Below are 18,630 nucleotides of genomic sequence, written 5' to 3' on the forward strand. Positions count from 1 at the left end.
TAAATTAATTCCGTTTCAGTGTTGTGACAAATTACATATGGTGAAAACAGTATATTCAAAAGGAAGGTTTTGTTGTAGGATGCAAATTAACCCCAATTCTGTTCATTTGTGCATATTATTATCCTGCAAAATATTGTTCTGTCTCGATACAAACATGTTCAGGTAGCCCATTCTCACAAGAGAAGAGCAATGGGCTCGATTGTCCACAAACACATATGTCTTGGACATAATTGCGTTGGATGTCACAGTCGCAGTGTAATGAGTGAGAAATGTAACCGTTTTTGAAGCCTTACTGTTTTTTGAGTTTTCATCCTGAAACTGCAACTGCCTTTGCGTTGTGGACCAACTTTATGTTGATGTTTGACATTTTGCAGTGAGTTGGGTCACGCTCAAGTTGTCAAAAATAATTTGTGAGTTGTCAGATTCACTTGTCCTTTCGAGCTGTTCATTTTATGAAAATAAATGATAATAATATAATATTGTTTTAGTTCAATGCTCTGTACCTGCCATCACTGATGAAACAAATAATTCATTATTTATAAAAAGTCAGACAAACTCACGAGCGTGCAGTCTAACCGATAAATGTGACGTTTTATTCTATATGTCTTTGTAATTCATTGTACTGTATAAGGTTGATCTAAATGCTTTTTACCTCTCCGAGTTAGAGCAATTAAGAGGCTTTTAGCAACAACAAAAAAAAAAAGAAAAAGAAAGGAAGGAAGGAAGAAAACCTGCGATATGAAAATCTCTTTCCTCCCAAATCTCAACGTGCACACACCCCGTCCAATTTCTGTGGCCATGGCAACTATCAGAGATTATTGCTCCCAGTCAGCACTGCACGGCTGTTAGACGAAATAAGCCTCTTCGTATTTTAGGCCAACATACACTCACACATACACGCACGTACACACACACACACACACACACACACATACATATGCATACGCCCCAAAACACACAAATACTGAACTGGTTGTGCTGCAAGCATACATACACTGAGTATTCTTTTCTTGCTGCCACACACACACACACACACACGCACACTAACGGAGCGTGATTTAATCCTTCTCTTTGTAGCCTCAGAAGCTAAACTGGTCGCCCCAGCAACCAATCTTAAAGTCCTCTGATAGAGAAAAAAAAGGCAGAATGAAAATCTGGGAGATTTTGCATGAAAGTACCAAAAAATGTGTCGACTTTGAGTGAATTTAATGTTTTTGACAACAACAACAACACAAAAGGTGATTTCAGTCTTCTGCCGTTTTATATTTCCAGTGCATTCATTTACGTGTCTTTTTTTCTAACCCCATTTGGAAGTCGTCGAGTTTAATTTTATTTTGCATTTTTAGGACGGAGCTGCATGTCTTTTTGCGTGCTTGTGTGTGTTTGCACGCGCTCGTGTGACATTTCCACTGTCCCGGCGTCAGCCCGGGGACTGTGCATGTGCTGGGGGAGGGAAAAACGCCTCAAGCACTCACTCTGGTTCCTCGTCGTCCAGCACACCCGTCCACACGCACATTTCCTCAGACGTGGATGACGCACACACACACTCACTAATAAACAGCGCATCGGCCTGAACACAAATAGCAGCTGCCAAAACAGCCCAAGCCAAGCATGAAAATATGTAGAACTTTCTCTGTCCTCTGGCTGGATTCTAAATTTAGACCATTCGTCCGTGTTTTGTTTTTGGGGGGTTTTTTTGTCTTGCGATGTTGCACATGTAATATTGGCCCTTCTTTCTGAATACATTATTCAACTCGGATCGTGGCGATTTTAATCAGCCACGAATAAAGAGCTCTGTTAGAGTTAGGCTACACAAAAATGTAGCCAACTTTCTGTATTTTTCTTAAACATCTTAAATGGCGACTGAGAGATAAACGCCCTTACTTGTCAGCCTCCCTGCCACAGTGGGCTACATTTCTGCAAGCCGACTGCAAAAATGTGATGACAGTTCTGCTCAGCCATGTCACAGCAGATTACTGAGGCAAAGGCGAGGTGCTTCCTATTCGCAAGGATTACAGCTGAAGTGGGGAGGAAACGGCCCAACTCTTCCCTGAGATTTATTTTCTTCTAAATGCAAGAATCAATACAACAACCGCATGACGTTCATTGGGGGTTAAATTGGTTGATTAAAAGCTTGAAAGGCTGAAGAGGAAGTCTGGCCTGTGCTTTGTTCTGTGTTGAAGGAGCTGTCCGTGGTGCTGTCGGTGCTCCGCAGCTGGCCAGCTGCAGGATGCTCATCATGTCAGCAACGAGTTGCATCCTTCGCTGAACATGCTCATCTGGAGTCAGGCTGTTAAATGAGCAGCAGACTTCACATCTGTGTGCATGCATGTCACAATCAAAGACGCTGATTTCTCTATTTTTTTTTCAACAAACCTTTGATTTAAACATTTTAAATTCTAAAAAAATTAAAACAGGATTTTTTTTACACGCCGCAGAATGAAAACAAAACACAAAAAGCGTTGAAATATTTTCTGTTGATAAATTTATTGTGTCATTTTGGGATTTTTCTGCATGCAGGCAAATAAAAAAAAGATGTGTGCCTGTGTGCTGTAGGGCGGTGCAGTCTGCATGCTTCATTTCACGAATTCGAGATTGATTTCACATGTTAGAATACAGTCGAGTAGGTCAGGCGGAAATTGAGGGGTTTTTTTTCTGACGAAAATGGTGAAAAGATGTGATCATTCTTGTCCTTATAGGCTAGATGGTTCATTTGATATGGCGTCAATTATATGCAATGCGTGGCATTATAGAACAGACGGCAACACATAGCATAGAAATAAGAATATGCGATTTTTCGTGAAAATTAAATGTACAAACTGCAACAGAAAGCTTCGTTAAACGTGTGTTTGTCCAACACGAATGACGCAGGTGTCTGGTGGTGTTAGCCTGTTGCCTGAATGCAGCATGAAAGCAGGTGAGTGTTTGGTATTTTCATTCAGGCGTGATTCTGAAACACTGCTGCCTTTAAAAGGCCTGACACCACTTTTTTTTCTTTTTCTTTTTCTTTTTTTTTTTTTTTGTCGTGAGCACCCTGCCGGTAATCTCCCGCCGTGGGAGTAAACCTCTCCCTCTCTCCCACCCGTGACAGCGCTGCTGCTGCGCTCGAGTCGGGAGCGCTCCAGCCGTGCCACCCTATGCGGACACGTGCACGCTCCTCTCTCCCCCCCCCTCTTTCTCTTGGGTGATGCAGAGATTCCAGTGCTCGCGCTGTCACCAGCTGGACTCCAAACTGACAAGACTGCCTGGACAAGAAAAAAATTAAAAAATATTTAAAAACTTTAGATTTTAACGACAAATGAGGACACACGTCAGTTTTCTCTCAATTTTGAGGCATTTCTTCGTTCAGGCAGATGCCAAGAAGTGTTTTCTTAGGGAGTAATATGGATGAGCAAGTCAAGAAGAGCGGCTGAGGATTATTGAAACGGTTTGGATGAAACGGTTATAGGCTGCCGTTAGAGGCTGGTTAGAGCTTACTCTGCGACGACATCGAGGAGGCAACAGGCATGATTTTAATGTTGCAGGCAAACGGAAAATAAATCTCACTGCATGCGATCTTTGCTCTGTAATATCTTTTTCGACAGAAGAACAGAATTTCTTTGGGGTAAAAATGGCTCACCTAATCCGACACAAGCTCACCAACAAACTGACCAACGCGGCCCACACAGTGTCCAACAAATCTCAGGCCAAGGTCAGTGGGGTGTTCGCCCGCCTGGGCTTCCAAGCCGCTACGGATGAGGAGGGTCTGGGATTCGCCGAATGCGACGACTTGGATTATGACTACAGGCAAGGCATGCAAATGGATGTCCTCCAGGGAGAAGAAGACGGGGGGGGCATGGAGGGAGAGCAGGGGTTGGAGGGGTTGGAGGGAGACAGCCACTACCAAAGAGATGGCACCGGCCCACGGCCCTCTTCCCTGAAGACCGGGGGCTCTCTGGATGAGGATAAGCCCAAAATCACGTCGTGGGAAGCTGGCTGGAACGTCACCAATGCCATTCAGGTAGGCCGTGACTGCTTTCGTCTCGTGGAAAAAACTGCAGCGTGCTGCGTGCATCAGGCCTGCAACTGGACAAAAAGTCACCTTGAAGATTTGTATATTTTAGCTAAGAAAGAAAGGGTGGGCGTTATTACACGCAGTCCAAGATTAGAATAAATCGTGTCGAGAATTGAAGCATGAAATTATTTAGAACTGTTAAATATGGACGATTAATAGGGAAACATTTTGTCATAATTAAATGCAAACTTCAATTTCACGTTTAATTCACGGTTCGTGAGTGAATCCACTGCAGTGTGAGGGTCTTAACATTTATTCATTCAAATCTTTTTATCAGTGGTGCTGCAGGCAGGCCTGTTTGACTTTGATAGTGCGTGGGGCTGAATGGCACGTGCTTATCAGCCTCTCAATCAAATGAAAGTTTTTATCCAAATAATTGAAAAATTCGTTTTTAAATGGTCTCTTCAACGTCTTAATTTGATCCAGTCTGCGGAGTATTTTCAAAGGGGGAAAAATGTGGAAATTAATTAATCGATCACTTATTTCAGTGTTGGATTTTTGGTTTAATACACACACACACACACACACACACACATATATATATATATATATAGCTGTGTGTGTGATGTATTATGTAAGATTGGAGTTCTGTAAGCAAGTCATTGCATGCCTGGGCTGATCGGCCTTGTCACTGCGATGTGGGCCTCGTCCATTATCACTCAACAGCGCTTCTCTGTCCGCAGGGCATGTTCGTCCTCGGCCTGCCGTACGCCATCCTCCACGGCGGCTACCTCGGTCTCTTCCTCATTATCTTTGCGGCTGTGGTGTGCTGCTACACCGGCAAGATCCTCATCGCGTGTCTGTACGAGGAGAATGAGGACGGCATTAAAGTGCGCGTGAGGGACTCCTACGTGGACATCGCCAACGCCTGCTGCATGCCCCGCTTCCCCACGCTGGGCGGCCACGTTGTGAACGTGGCACAGATCATCGAGCTAATCATGACCTGCATTCTTTACGTTGTTGTCAGCGGTAACCTGATGTACAACAGTTTCCCGGGGTTTCCCGTCTCCCAGAAAGCCTGGTCAGTGGTGGCCACGGTCGCGCTCCTGCCGTGCGCGTTCTTGAAGAACCTCAAGTCCGTGTCCAAATTCAGCTTGCTCTGCACACTGGCGCACTTCGTCATCAACATCCTCGTGATTGCCTACTGTCTCTCCAGGGCGCGCGAGTGGGCCTGGGAGAAGGTTAAGTTTTATATTGACGTGAAGAAATTCCCCATCTCAATTGGCATCATCGTGTTCAGCTACACGTCCCAGATCTTCCTCCCCTCCCTGGAGGGAAACATGCAGAAGCCCAGTGAGTTTCACTGCATGATGGACTGGACTCACATCTCGGCCTGCGTCCTCAAGGGCCTCTTCGCCCTGGTGGCCTACTTAACATGGGCAGACACCACCAAAGAGGTCATCACAGATAACCTGCCTTCAACCATCCGAGCTGTGGTGAACATCTTTCTCGTCGCAAAAGCGCTGTTATCGTACCCGCTGCCATTCTTTGCTGCAGTTGAAGTTTTGGAGAAGTCATTGTTCCAGGATGGTGGGAGATCCATCTTTCCTGACTGCTACGGCCCCGGTGGGCAGTTGAAAACCTGGGGCCTTGGCCTTCGAATCGCCCTGGTAGTCTTTACCCTGCTTATGGCCGTCTTTGTCCCCCATTTCGCCCTCCTTATGGGTTTAACTGGGAGCCTGACCGGCGCAGGCCTGTGCTTCCTCTTGCCTAGCCTCTTCCACCTAAAGCTCCAGTGGAGAAATCTCCTCTGGCACCACGTCTTCTTTGATGTTGCTATTTTTGTTATCGGGGGCATATGCGCCATATCTGGCTTTATTCACTCGGTTGAAGGGCTTATAGAGGCCTATAGGTACAATATCCATGACTGAGAGCTCCTGAGATGACCTCTGTTGAATATTGATGCCCCATTAAAGGACACAGAGTTTAAGAAAACATGGACCACTTGACATACAATCTCATGAGGAGGATTATTTATGTGAAATGTACATCTTTTTTTATTTTGCCTTCGTGATAATGTGCAATAATAAACTCTACAGTCATAGTGTAAAGTAGTTAATCATTCCAGAAAAAAAGGTGTTTTATTAACTGGACAGAGGAACCTGACCTCCGCATGGAAGGGATGGTTATGCAGGCATTAAAACGCCTGTCCAGGTGTCAGTCTTCTTGCAAAGATCCAGTGAAAACGTCCACTGTGGGTCTAACTGTGAGTGTGTACGTGTTTTTATCTTGGGAATGACATATGTGCAAAACAATGAAGTGAAAATGTTATTGGGTTTTGAGCTGCTAGGTATCATTAATCCCACTTCAGAGAAAACAGAAGGCACCCATCAGATCAGATGGTGCTCGATAAACCATGACTAACTTATGTGTAGTGGTTTGAACCGAATTATTCTTTTCTAATGGTTTTGTGTTTTCTTTCTCATTCTTATGCCAGTTGTGGTCCTTGTTGGCTCGTTTGTTTTCTTGGTGTTTCAAGTGTCATTCTGGATGATGTGAATTCAAGTGCAAGCAAGTGGGTCCTTATTGTGTTATATAACAGTGTCTGTCTGATAGTATTCTGTTCCTATTGAACTAGTTAATTGTGATTTAATGGAACTAATTATGGTGTGTGAGACAAAGAGTATTTGTTGAATTAAGAGATAAATAAATTAAGTATTTTATGGCTGGTGATTCTAATGTTTCTTTGCTGATAGTGAAAGGATGGCTGAGCGAGCAGCTTTCCTCTTTCATTTTTACTGTTTTACGCTCTGTTAGACTTCCTATTTTTAAAGGTTTGATTAAGCTTCCTCTTTAGACAAGATAATCATTTAAAAAAGACTGAGGGTCCAGCTGCTAACATCGAGTGGCAAACATTCGCCAATTTGAATAATTCTCACCAGTGTGACAAAGTGACAGAGTCTCGGCCAACTTATTTCTGTCAAGCCAATCAATTCTTTTTCAGATCTCATATTTCGGCTTTCCCAAAGCATCGAACCTGACTGTTGTTTCCCTCAGACATTGAAGAAGTCAACATCTAATTTTCACTTCCTGTTAACATCAACACAACCTGGCACACACTCAAATGAAGACAACAATTTGTTCCACCGCTAAAGTCAGATGACAATAAGTTTCACTTCTCTGTGACACAGTACAGGAAGTAAAAGCTGCTCTGACAGAAGAGACAGGCAGAGACAACGGGTGTTTCAGTGAGCAACAAACTTCTGGAGCTCCATTTCAACTTTTAATTATTCTTCCTACATTTCAGGTAATGCTGTCTAACATCACTCATTCATCGCTGATTGTCACTCATTTGTTTGACTTTTAGAATTTTTACCACATACTAAAATTCGCTCGGTAGTCATTTGACTGTTCTTAGCTCCATAATTACATTCACACTTAAATGTTCAGCAGCACAGCAGCTGCTGGGGACCCAGCACAATGCTTCCATCTGTGATAGTACTGCTCATGCTACTGTCTTGCACCTGTGGAGAAAATCCTGCAATACAAGTCATCCTGACCAACAAAGGGCTGCAGTATGGTAAGACCAAGTGTTATTGACAGTTACTTTCTGTGTTTAGGTCTGTGGTCGAGATAAAACATGTTTCATTTAAGAGTTTTAAGTTCTATTGAAACTTCAGGCACTTAATGTTTGTCCCAGGGAAGCATGCAGGTGTAGGACTGATCCAAGAGAAGTTGGAGAAAGTCACTTTTCCTGACATCAATGGTGACATTAACATTGGAATTGGCAAAATATACTACACATTAACAGGGTAGGTTTGTGTTTAATGTTCTGGAATACAAATTTGCACACAAATATATCTATTAATTGAATGATCTTAGTGTTACTGAAATGTAGTCTCTGAGGCTGGCATTGTTACTTTAGTAAGCTCACTTTCCATCTCTCTTTTCTTTCCCAAATGTGATCCAGCGTCACTATAACAAAGTGTGACCTTCCAGAGCCTTCTGTGGAGTTCTTTCAGAATAGCACAGGATTCAAGACATCCATCTCAGACCTCAGTGTTGCTCTAACTGGAAACTGGCAGGCACGCTTTGGCATTATGTGAGTATTCTTGTATCTCTGGTCTATAATTAAAGTACCTTGATTTTGAATCCAGTAATCCCCAAACTATTTCATCAATAAGTGTAGAGATCTGATGCAACCCGTTCAACCTGCAAATTTTATGTTCAAGTTGCTCAAAAATGAGGAAGTCTTTGATTAAGGTGACTTCCTGTTCTTCACCCTTGCACTTTCATGCGACCCTGAGTATCTAATTTAAACCTGAAAGTAAAGGCTAACGGGGGTGTTTTGAGGCCTTGATAAGTCTAACATTCTGCTCCTATATATGATCAGGTATATCTTGCAACAAATACCTTTATGTGATAGAACTTCATGTCATCAGGGTTTATGTAGCCCACTTGTTAAATGTCATCAATATTAATGTTCAACGTGCTTTGTATTTTCAGACATGACAGCGGATCATTTAATATGGCTATATATAACGTGGGTGTGACCTCTGTGTTGGAGCTGGGGAGAGATGCTAACGGGCATCTGTCTGTCACCAGTGACAGCTGCTACGCTCAAGTTGGAAACGTGGATGTAAATTTCCATGGTGGAGCCAGGTACCAGAGAAAAGAAAAAGATGGATTCGGAGAAGTGACGCAGATGTTACAATATAAACCCTGTATCTCTGTTTGTCAATAGTTGGATCTTCAATCCATTTGTGCATCATTTCAAAGGGCACATCATTGAGAACATACAAAGAAGAGTGAGTGTTTTCTTGTTTTTCCATCTTAGTCATACATCTCTTTTCTTTAATATAAAAATCTACAGCTCAGTGAAGCACACAGAGAATTTCAGTGTTGCAGGACAGTTTTTTGTTTCTTCCTTAGATCTGCCCTGTTGTTCGCGAATCCATTGGCAGGTTGGAGTACCATCTACAGGCCATGAATGGTATTGTAGCACAATAAAGCCCTAGATAATAGGAATGTCACTCTACTTTAGTCCAATAATAAAACAACAGTTTTGTATTTTAGTTCAGATTTTGATTGGCTTAAACAAACATCTTTATGTTGTTTAGTTTCCTTTGATGTGGATCAAGTTCTCACACTTGACCTTCCTCTCACCAACTTACCGATCATCAGTGCTTCAAGTCTGAAGCTGGGTCTCAAGGTAACGATACACATGTGGTCCCAGAGCATTTACTGTTATTTTACATTCTTGTTGACCAAATCCTTAAAACCATATCCTTAACTATGTCATAGATGCTGTGTATGCTGCCATAACGTAGGTCAGTTTAGCAATTAGATTAGCTTTAAATAAACAATTATAACTCTTTATTTAAAGGGCGAGTTCTACAGTATAAAAACTCACCAGAAGCCACCCTTTGTAGCCAAACCCTTCATCCTCCCTGAGCAGCCAGGGTACATGATGTCATTGGGACTGTCTGAGTTCACCCTAAACTCTGCCGCATTTGGATACTTTTCAGCAGGAGCACTTCAGGCCCTCATCAATGACAGCATGGTAAGATCGCATAAAGGGAGGCATAAATGGATGAGCAGAAGCAAATCTGTCCATTAAAGCACCAATTTAGACTGAGCATTGATCACTTTCTTCTGTAAACATCTTTGTGGTTCAGAGATATTCTATCATTTCAGATACCTCCACTTTCTCCTGTACATTTGAATACCAGCTCAATGGGAATGTTCTTTCCTGAGGTAAGTTAATCTGCTCAGAGAGCTGTCAGGCAATTCATGTGTGACTTATGGAGTCACAGATTTGAAATAAACAGACTTTGTGAAGAAAAATAAAACAGTTCTGAAAGGACCTCTTTGCTAGAAATATTATAACAGTGCAGCATAATGGAGCTGAGATTCACGCTCTTAACAACGTTACACATTCACTGACAATATTTTAAATATCATCAGGGTTGGGTCTGTCTACTCCACAGACTGGTGCTTATAATTAATGTGACAATATATCATAGCATTTACATAAGTCAAAATTAATCATAGTGTCTTCAGTTTTCTTCCCTCCTGCTCTCTTTTGATTCATTAAAAACATTGATAAACAGTCATTTACAGTGATAAAGTCTAACCTGTTAATGTTTTTAATCCAGTGTTTCTAGTTTGGTCAGAGGCTGAGGAGCCAAAAGGTTTAGAGGAAACCCTCAGGTTTCACAAGGCTGTTTTAAATGAAGACACATTAAAAGGGCACATTTATTGTCCTTTCAAATCAGTAAATATGGCGATTAAAGGGAGATAAATGTGGGATGGGTTAAATTCATAAACATCATCATGAAACTTATCCAACTGGTTACTTACATTAACAAATAACTTTAAAACTACAAATGTTTCTGGTTTGTATACATTTACGGAGCAGAAATGTGATAACTGAGTCTGGTTCAAAATTCGGTAGCACAATTTAGATTTAAGTCTTTAGAAAATAAATTAAACAAAAAGATGGAAAAAGTTTTTAATGTTTTTTTAAATGTAAAATGTCTGTTAATGTGACTAAGAGTAAGACCTGAACCTCTGTTAAGCTCTTAGAGTAAACGCAGGAATAAAACAGGAATGTTTGGAGTAATTCTCTGCAAGTGAAAACGTTTTCTGGCTCAGAGTATAAAGATTTATATGTATTTGAGAACTGAAGGTAACAAAAGATATATAAATATACTTAGAATATAGATGAATATACATAATATGTACATAGACAGACAAGTGCTCAGATAGAGCATTGGTTGAACTGAAAGTCAAGTCAGTGCACACACACATACATATGTTTCTAATGGTTGAGCTATAGATCAAAATACACAGACATATAATTAATATGATGCATACGATACAAAGATAATTATGATAAATTATCAATAAATGATTCATCGTTGTGTTGAAACTGCTGTCACATTTCCTTTTGTTACCATGGAAATAGATTAATTAATTCATCCTCACGCTCTTAAATCTGATTACATATCAATGAAGAAATCACTCTTCTGTCCTTTTCAGCCAAGGTGAGTATTATTATCCCTCGAACTAACAGGCTGAAGGCGTGGCTCAGACATTGGTAAACAGTAACAAAGGTTTACAAGTGGTATAGACTGATATTCCATAGAATCATCTGTAAACGCTGTATTCAGCTCAGAGGATTCAGGGAAATAGACCTTTGTTACTTGATCTTTGTCTTCGTTCTGCATTTTCTATGAATCTGAATTTGAATTCCGTTTGTGCCAATGCTTTTCTTTTTCTTTTCGCCCCTCTTAACTCTGTATTACAGAATATTTAAGAACAATTTTTTCACTGTGAACTTTCATTTCTCTCTTCAGCTTCCCAAACGGTTTCCCGGCCTGCTGATGAACCTTCAGGTTTGTGCCAGAGAGGCTCCAGTGTTTTCCCTCCAGTCTGGTGCTGTTGGACTGGGTGTTCAAGTCGTTGCGGCAGCCGTTGCCATCGAGCCAAACGGTACCCAGATCCCACTGTTCAAAATCAATGCTGTGAGTTCCTCTGTTGTGTGGTCCAGAAATACTGCCTACATACAGTATACTTGAACTTTTGTGCTGTCTCGTTGCTTTGATCTTGTCTCAGTGTAAACTACATATCTGCGTTTTTGGCTTCAATTTTCTGATATTTTATATCCTGAACAAGTGACTAGAAAAAGAAAAAGGAATGTGTGTTATGTTAATAACTGATTAAATCTTTTTTTTCTCAAGGACTCAAAAGTCAGTGGTAAATTGTGGATTACTGACGAACTACTGAAGGGCAAAGTGATGTTGGATAAGTAAGTTTTGCAACTTATTTAAAAAGCTTACCATTAAGGCCCTCTCACAAACTGCAACTCAAAGATACTGCTCTCTCTCTCAGTCTGACGCTGACCCTGGTATCAAGCGAAGTGGGGACCGTTAAGGTAAATGGCACAAGAAAACTTCCTCACATTTTATGTTGGGCACATTTCACAGCACGTTTCCTTTCACAGATCGATGTTTTGGAGAACGCAGTGAAGACAGGAATGAAGCTGCTGGTCATACCGCATGTGAATGGTGAGACTTAGATGCATCATTTTCTTCAGTTCTCACCTCTTGCTTGATTTCTTGTTCATACATCAATCGCTGCTTTATATAAGCTTATCTTCCTCTGTTAAAGTAGTATTGTTGAATTGTAGGAATGCATCCATTTCCCATCCTTATCGCAATAAACTAGTATATTTTGTACTGTTCATCATTCCAGTCCTGACATGAGCATTTCTGTTTCAGAGAAATTGAACAAAGGCATCGTTTTACCCAGAATGAAACACGCACAGCTGGTCAACTCGGTTTTGAAGCTGGAGGAGGTCAGTGTTACTTAACACAATCTGAATATATTTCTAATCAAGAGTAAAATTGTCTTTGGGCTGATCACTGTCTCAATTCCCCACAGGGATTTATAGCACTTTCTTCAGATGCAAAGATGCTGCAAACAGGCAGAAGTGAACAATGACCTTCAAATCAGTTCAGTCTCAAACTTTTAACAATTTAACAAACTTCATCTGCATCCCTCTGTACGAGGCAAGAGCTGTTGTCTAAACGGAAAAAGTTCAATCCATCTTCCTCCAGTTTCTTAGTTATGGATAATTAACTCTTTTATGCAATACTTAATGAATAAATTACAATGTTGTACAACTTCCAGGTCAAATCAACAATCAAAAATGCTCAACTAGTCATGTACTGCCTAAATTCATTTGATATTAAAATGTTTCTCAAATCTTACGTCTCATAATGCTTGAAGCTTTTTAACGTTGAGTGAATTGTTTTTTTTTTTTCTCCAAAGTTTTCCCAGACAGGTTTATAAAAAAAAAAACATGAACAGTTCTCGTTTGGAAGACAAGTGGCTGATGTTTACATCAGCACACAAGTCTTAAAAAAAATACAGAAGAAAGTCTCTGCGAGAACTGCTGAAGGCAATAAGCCTTTAATTCCTTTAGGAAATAGTACCAACTGAACTCATTTCAACTGTCAGACATCACAACAGCATTCATGAAACAATGACATCTCTTTATTTCAAACAGTTTGGTGTGCACTCGTTAGATCCTGTTACATGTTCACATTCTTGGAATGTAACGCCATCAAAATATAAATATGTGCCTATTTACAGCCACAGTTTTTAAAATGTTCCCCATAGAAAAACATCACACTTTCTTCATGAGACAAGAGTGGATAGAAACTGGCTGATCGGACCAGAGCAGACTTTATACAGGATGATCCGAGGGCAGGATGACGCATAATGGCAGCAGACAGCTGGGAACAAGACTTTTAAAAGATCAATTAAACTTGTAGCAGGGAAGCAAAAGTCTGTAGATACCGAGATCTGAGTGAGGAGCATTGTGGAAGACGAACCATGGCGCTGAGATAGCGTAACTCTTAAACTATATTCAGCTGTACCTCACCTCCCATAAACCGTGAAATGAGAGGAGGAATGAGCAAAAGGTTATAATGAGTCGGTTTTTTTTCCCGTTTTTTTTAATTAATGTGGATCAAACAAGGACACCTGAGAGTCTTCAATGAGATAAGAAAGGAAAATGAACTGCCACTTGAACAACACCATAAGTCGGTAGCTCATTAATAATTTTAACAGCCTTTGCCAGTGTTCACCACTACAAACGACAACAGTAACACCAACTCTGACAGACAGGAAATAAAAGGAGTCAAAGCATACAAAGGGGGTTTGTTTGTTATTACAAATAAGGCTTTACTAAAGTGTTGGGAAATATCAAACTGGTGTCATTTAGTTATTTGAATCTTTACACCTTATGATGGCACAGTCAGTGACCCTGCACCCATTTAATACTGGTGAATGCCAACATGTCGCTCAGAGCACGGACACCATTTCATATTTCTACCCCTCAACGACGGTCTACCACTGAAAGTAGACATGCTGAAAATAAGTTAAACATTCAAGTATAAACATTCTTAACACTTAACTATGCAGCACATCATCACTGTAAAAGACAAAGTGACTTTAAGAAGTCGAGTAGTTTCTAAACCAAAAATGTTACCAGAAAGATTCTAAGAGACGATGCTTCACGCAGGGAGCCGCCGCAGACAGAGGGCTGCCTCAGAACACCTTCCTCCACTCGGTTTTAATGCTCCGAGGCTGGTGTCATAGAGACTCAGCTGCCCTTCTCTACAGTACAAAACCTCACCAGCAACGGCTTTCTACTCCAGTGGTGTGGATTGCTTTGGACGCCTGCAGATAGAAGAAATCTGCAGTCAGAAGCGCCAGATTTCTCTCAGACCCAATGACCCAAGTACCAAAGTGTGTAAGCACCAATTCAGTACATTCATGAGCCTTCTTTTCTGTCTGGTTGTGTAACCGACACTCAGATCGGCAGCGATTAAACGGCTTCATGACAGAATACCTTTAAGATGCAGGTTGAACAAATCTGACCTCAAATCAAGGTCAGCCGATTCATTCACTAACTTACAGTTTCACATACTTTTAGTTTCTCTAGAACCCATCTGCACCGATAGCTTTCAACTTTTAGATATTTTGATCAGTTCTGCAGTACACGGCAAAGTCAAAAAGTGTACCTAAAGGTGTCTCCATCTCAGCTGTACTCATGTTAGCAAAGATTTGAAATAACAACGAAATGTTAAAGACGAACGACAGCCCGACGGATCAGACGACAACGATGAGATGATGTGGAGGCACAGTGTGGTTTCTTTTTTTTTTTTTTTCTTTAAAGACCTTTCACATCACAAGACAAAGTCCTATGAGCTTCAAGTGCAGTTCGGTTCAACCCTGTTAGTTTTTTAAACTGCCATCAGTCCCGTCACTGCCCACATGACGGACAAATCGCATTCTTTGCGACACACAAACAAACAAATGCAGGACTCATGGATGGGGCTGTGGTTTTTTTGGCTGTGCTGGCAGATGAGATGAGAGGTCCCCTTTGAGGGGAAAAATGCTGAGAAGTCCATCGGTTCATGATGGTGGAGTTAGTTCAGGGAAGGCTGGTATCATTTGTCTGCAACAGCTGCTGCCATGGGAACACGCATGGAACCACGAGCAGTGGCTGCCAGCTCCTCGATCTCTGTGTTCAACCGTCTGATGACCCACTCCATCGCCTCCCGACCCTGACAGACAAATATGAGGTTCAGTCAAAGAGTATATAAAACTATGTATAGTTATAATAAGGAATAAAGAGACTTTAAATGCAGCCCCACCTTGCTGGCGTTAACAGATATGGTCTTAGCCATGAGACCTTCGAGATAACTGCTCAGACTGATGCCTTTCACACTGATCAGAGCTTCCTGTGTCAGCACCGTCCTGAGCACACAAAGTCAAACAAACACAGGTCAAAAATGTATTCAAACAATGAACTGAGTTCAGTCCAAAGTAGGAAAAAAAATTTTATTCTGTAATTTAGCCTCAACCAAAAAGGTTCAGGCAGGTCAGACAGAATTAAGAAAGTAGAAAGAAAAACAGTGACAACTGATATCAGTGAAAGAAAACAGGATCGCTTACTTCTCCGGGTCCTGCGGATGTGGCTTGTATGTCAACTTTTCATCCACAGATACGAGGTTGGTAAAAGAGATCTGGGAGGACAGAGGGCATCGGAATTAATCATGTTTCACAACATTTACATTGTCAGGAATTTTGTTGAAGAGCAGCTACAGTAAGAACAGTCAGGGCAGAGTTATAATGGCCTGCTAAAGTTAGCCTCTGCCTCAGGAGGAAAACATGCGACTTGGCAGAACACGTGACTAAATGACAACATTAAGAGAAGTTCCAATTAATATGCAGCAATTATCTAAACGGTTCGTTAAACGTGTGAAAAACTAGTTTGTTACATCAATGTCATGTGCACATAAAACTAAAAGGTATCGTTTCATTCAACATCATTCCAGCTGAGTGTCTTAGGGGTTCTTCATAGGAAGAAAACTTCCTATGCGTCATGTTGGTACAGAGATGTCATAAATACAAAAAGAATTAACCACAGACAAGATTGTAAACCTTCAATCTAAACACAAGCCATTAACCAAGCTTGTGTAACCAGGATGCAAAAAGGTTTTAATGCTGCGGATGCAGCCAAGAAGCTGGTAAGTGAATGATTGTGACAGCTTAATGAAAGTCAGATGCAACAATTGACTGAGGAATCAACTATCTGAAGGGTTTTACGCTGCAGATCAAATACTGTGTAACCTGTCACTTAAAAGACAAGATGTTTGTCCCTTGTCCTGTATTTGCATAACAACAACAACATAAAAACTGAATTGGTTTGAGCTGAGGTGTGAATGAATCAGTCTTACTTACATTTGTAGATTGGAGCTCAAAGGTTTTCTCTTTGGGGTCCACTACAGAGTGTTCCTGAACGTAAGTGCATGTTCTTGTTACACCAATGATCTACGGTAAAAGAAAACAAGTTAAACTCTATGCAGGGCAAGAAAATTCAACATTATGACATTAGGTCATACTGGAGGTCAAGTTTTCCTCTTATCATCAAACTCACAGACTTTGCCATGGCAGGAAGCCCCCACTCAGTGCTGAGCAGCCTGGTGCTGTGTAACCGTCCCTCTGTGTCGATGCTCCTGTTAAGAACATCGACACCAAACACACTGGTGTTCATGGGGTTGGGGTACTTCTGCATAGCTGCCTTGGTCACCGTCTCCCATGGGTGGCTACAAAAACAAGACACAAGTTAAAAAACTGGAAACTCCTAAAGAATATTTAACATATAGTGGCCATCATCGTTAGAAACTTTATCTTGTATCCAGTGCTATAAACTTGAGAACGACATGATAATAGATCAGAATTAAATTACTAACTATCACATCTGATAAGCATTGTGTGCTCTGAACAAACCAAAATATGTGTTTCAATTTGTTTCATGTAAAAACATATAAAAAGCAATCTAATCATACAAGAACAAAGAAAGAAAGCATTGACAGTAAAATCGTTGATAATGGCGGCGCGTTTACTATTTGAGCAGGAAGTAGATATCACCTCGTACTTTAAGTACATCACAAAAAAGAAAAATAGTCATCGAAAATGTCTTTCTTTAAAGTCGATTACTGCACCAGGAGGATGAACGCCCCCTTCGCACCGCGCAGACTCCCTGCATCACTACGCACGAGCTTATCAAGAAACTTCTAGAAATGGACAAAACCAAGCCGACCATTGTTCAACATGTCTTGTGTCTTACTGTCCAAAGTAATGCAGAATATAGACAAATCAGGACATTTTCACGACAGTCTCCGCTACGACGGCAGACAGGCCCACTGCCATTTATGTAATACTGGTAGATCCGGTAAATAACGACGAACTCGCAAGTGGACTGTGATCCCGTGATGCAAGACGCACTAAAGCATGCGAACATATTCAACTCGTTACTTTTCAGCTAAAATGTTGGCATAAACTTTTCATAAACTGATGTCTTTAAGCTGGCAGCTACAGCATCCGTACGCGTAGAAGTTAGCTTTAAGGTTAGCAGCTGTAAGCTAACGTCAGAGTTAACTAACAGTTCACGTCCATAACAAAAAACAAAACAAATGTAGAGAGTTAAAACATTTTCCATTATAGTGTGCTATTTAAAAGGCTGGTAACCAACATCAATAATACATTATCAGCAAGTCACTTTAAGTGGAGCCTCTTTGTGTTGAGTTGCCTAACTTAACTGCAACCTTAGCAGTCAATGAAGCTAACAGCTGCGCCTCGAGAACAGGAAACAGATTATATAACAGAAAAAACAGCTATGTAACAGGAAGGCCTGTGTAAGACAGACTTTCTGAAAAAAACAATGTACCTACTTGAAAACGTGCTCCGATGCCCAGATCTTCATTTTTCAGGCTTTTCTGACAGGGCTCGGGAGCCGGCGACTTAATGGCAGCGTGACAGAGACGAAGAAGGAACTCGTCTGAAGGAGAAAACCTATAAAAGGTGGAGTAACGATACTCCCCCTGGTGGCAGGAAATGGTACTGCAACATGTTATCCAGAACGATCCACCTGTTTATATAAAAAAATATTTATTTATCTATTTATGTATTTATTCATTTGTATATTTAATTTATCATTTAGCACACCACAGACTATATTCTCATTTTTAAAGTCTTGAAATTTAGTAACGTCAAGTGTTCCACTGTATAAAATTTATAAATAACTGTAGAAATATCAAAATATACAAAATAAACTATAAATACATCCCCTGCATTTTTATGGTTTGTGGTTTATCTTCTGTAATTTGCTCCTCTAGTAGCTTCAGGACTCTTACATAATATATGCTTAATCTTGAGTCAGTTGAAGGTAATTTTAAGGTGACCTACGACTACCAAAGCATGGCCATCGTGCTTTAGTATACAAAACAACTATGAGTACCTACAGGGCAACTTTATCAGTAACTGAGTTCAAATTTAATTCAGTTTTACTCATATAGTGCCAAATCACAACACATTTCAAGGCAAAACACAGTCCAATTCCACCCAATTATAAACCAATTAATTGTAATTCAAATATAATCCAATCAAATTTATTAAAGTCGCGTCGCACTTAAGATAAAAAATAAGATAAAAATGCCATTTCATGGTGCTATGTGATGTAAATAATATTTATAATTACCCACTCAACATTA

General features: G+C 40.7%; 3 protein-coding genes across 4 annotated transcripts; 2 read left to right on the forward strand and 1 right to left on the reverse strand.

Annotated features, from left to right (window-relative positions):
* Positions 1-3,194: 3,194 nt before the first annotated feature.
* On the forward strand, positions 3,195-6,720 carry LOC140271809 (vesicular inhibitory amino acid transporter-like). Its single transcript, XM_072367109.1, has 2 exons — positions 3,195-4,000; positions 4,738-6,720. The coding sequence occupies exons 1-2, from the start codon at positions 3,611-3,613 to the stop codon at positions 5,923-5,925; spliced, it is 1,578 nt and encodes a 525-aa protein (XP_072223210.1). The 5' UTR covers positions 3,195-3,610; the 3' UTR covers positions 5,926-6,720.
* A 426-nt stretch (positions 6,721-7,146) lies between these two features.
* On the forward strand, positions 7,147-12,714 carry bpifcl (BPI fold containing family C, like). Of its 2 annotated transcripts, none has more exons than XM_072367273.1 (16): positions 7,147-7,301; positions 7,445-7,574; positions 7,695-7,806; positions 7,965-8,096; positions 8,501-8,656; positions 8,739-8,802; positions 8,927-8,987; positions 9,115-9,206; positions 9,381-9,557; positions 9,692-9,751; positions 11,356-11,523; positions 11,740-11,807; positions 11,891-11,933; positions 12,003-12,066; positions 12,280-12,356; positions 12,443-12,714. In XM_072367273.1, the coding sequence occupies exons 2-16, from the start codon at positions 7,475-7,477 to the stop codon at positions 12,500-12,502; spliced, it is 1,434 nt and encodes a 477-aa protein (XP_072223374.1). In that variant the 5' UTR covers positions 7,147-7,301; positions 7,445-7,474; the 3' UTR covers positions 12,503-12,714. The 2 variants fall into 2 exon arrangements, with proteins under 2 accessions (XP_072223374.1, XP_072223375.1); XM_072367274.1 differs by having other exon boundaries at positions 7,448-7,574.
* Positions 12,715-13,035: 321 nt separating this feature from the next.
* On the reverse strand, positions 13,036-17,944 carry LOC140271845 (PRELI domain containing protein 3B-like). The gene is made up of 6 exons (XM_072367153.1): positions 17,812-17,944; positions 16,515-16,683; positions 16,319-16,408; positions 15,530-15,600; positions 15,229-15,331; positions 13,036-15,138 (listed from the first exon to the last, which is right to left on the reverse strand). Exons 1-6 carry the CDS (start codon positions 17,841-17,843, stop codon positions 15,022-15,024), a joined length of 582 nt encoding a protein of 193 aa, XP_072223254.1. The 5' UTR covers positions 17,844-17,944; the 3' UTR covers positions 13,036-15,021.
* Positions 17,945-18,630: the final 686 nt, after the last annotated feature.

The sequence above is a fragment of the Leuresthes tenuis genome, unplaced genomic scaffold (genome assembly GCF_036924035.1).
Source record: "Leuresthes tenuis unplaced genomic scaffold, fLeuTen1.0.hap1 SCAF_16, whole genome shotgun sequence".
Classification (NCBI taxonomy): Eukaryota; Metazoa; Chordata; class Actinopteri; order Atheriniformes; family Atherinopsidae; genus Leuresthes; species Leuresthes tenuis.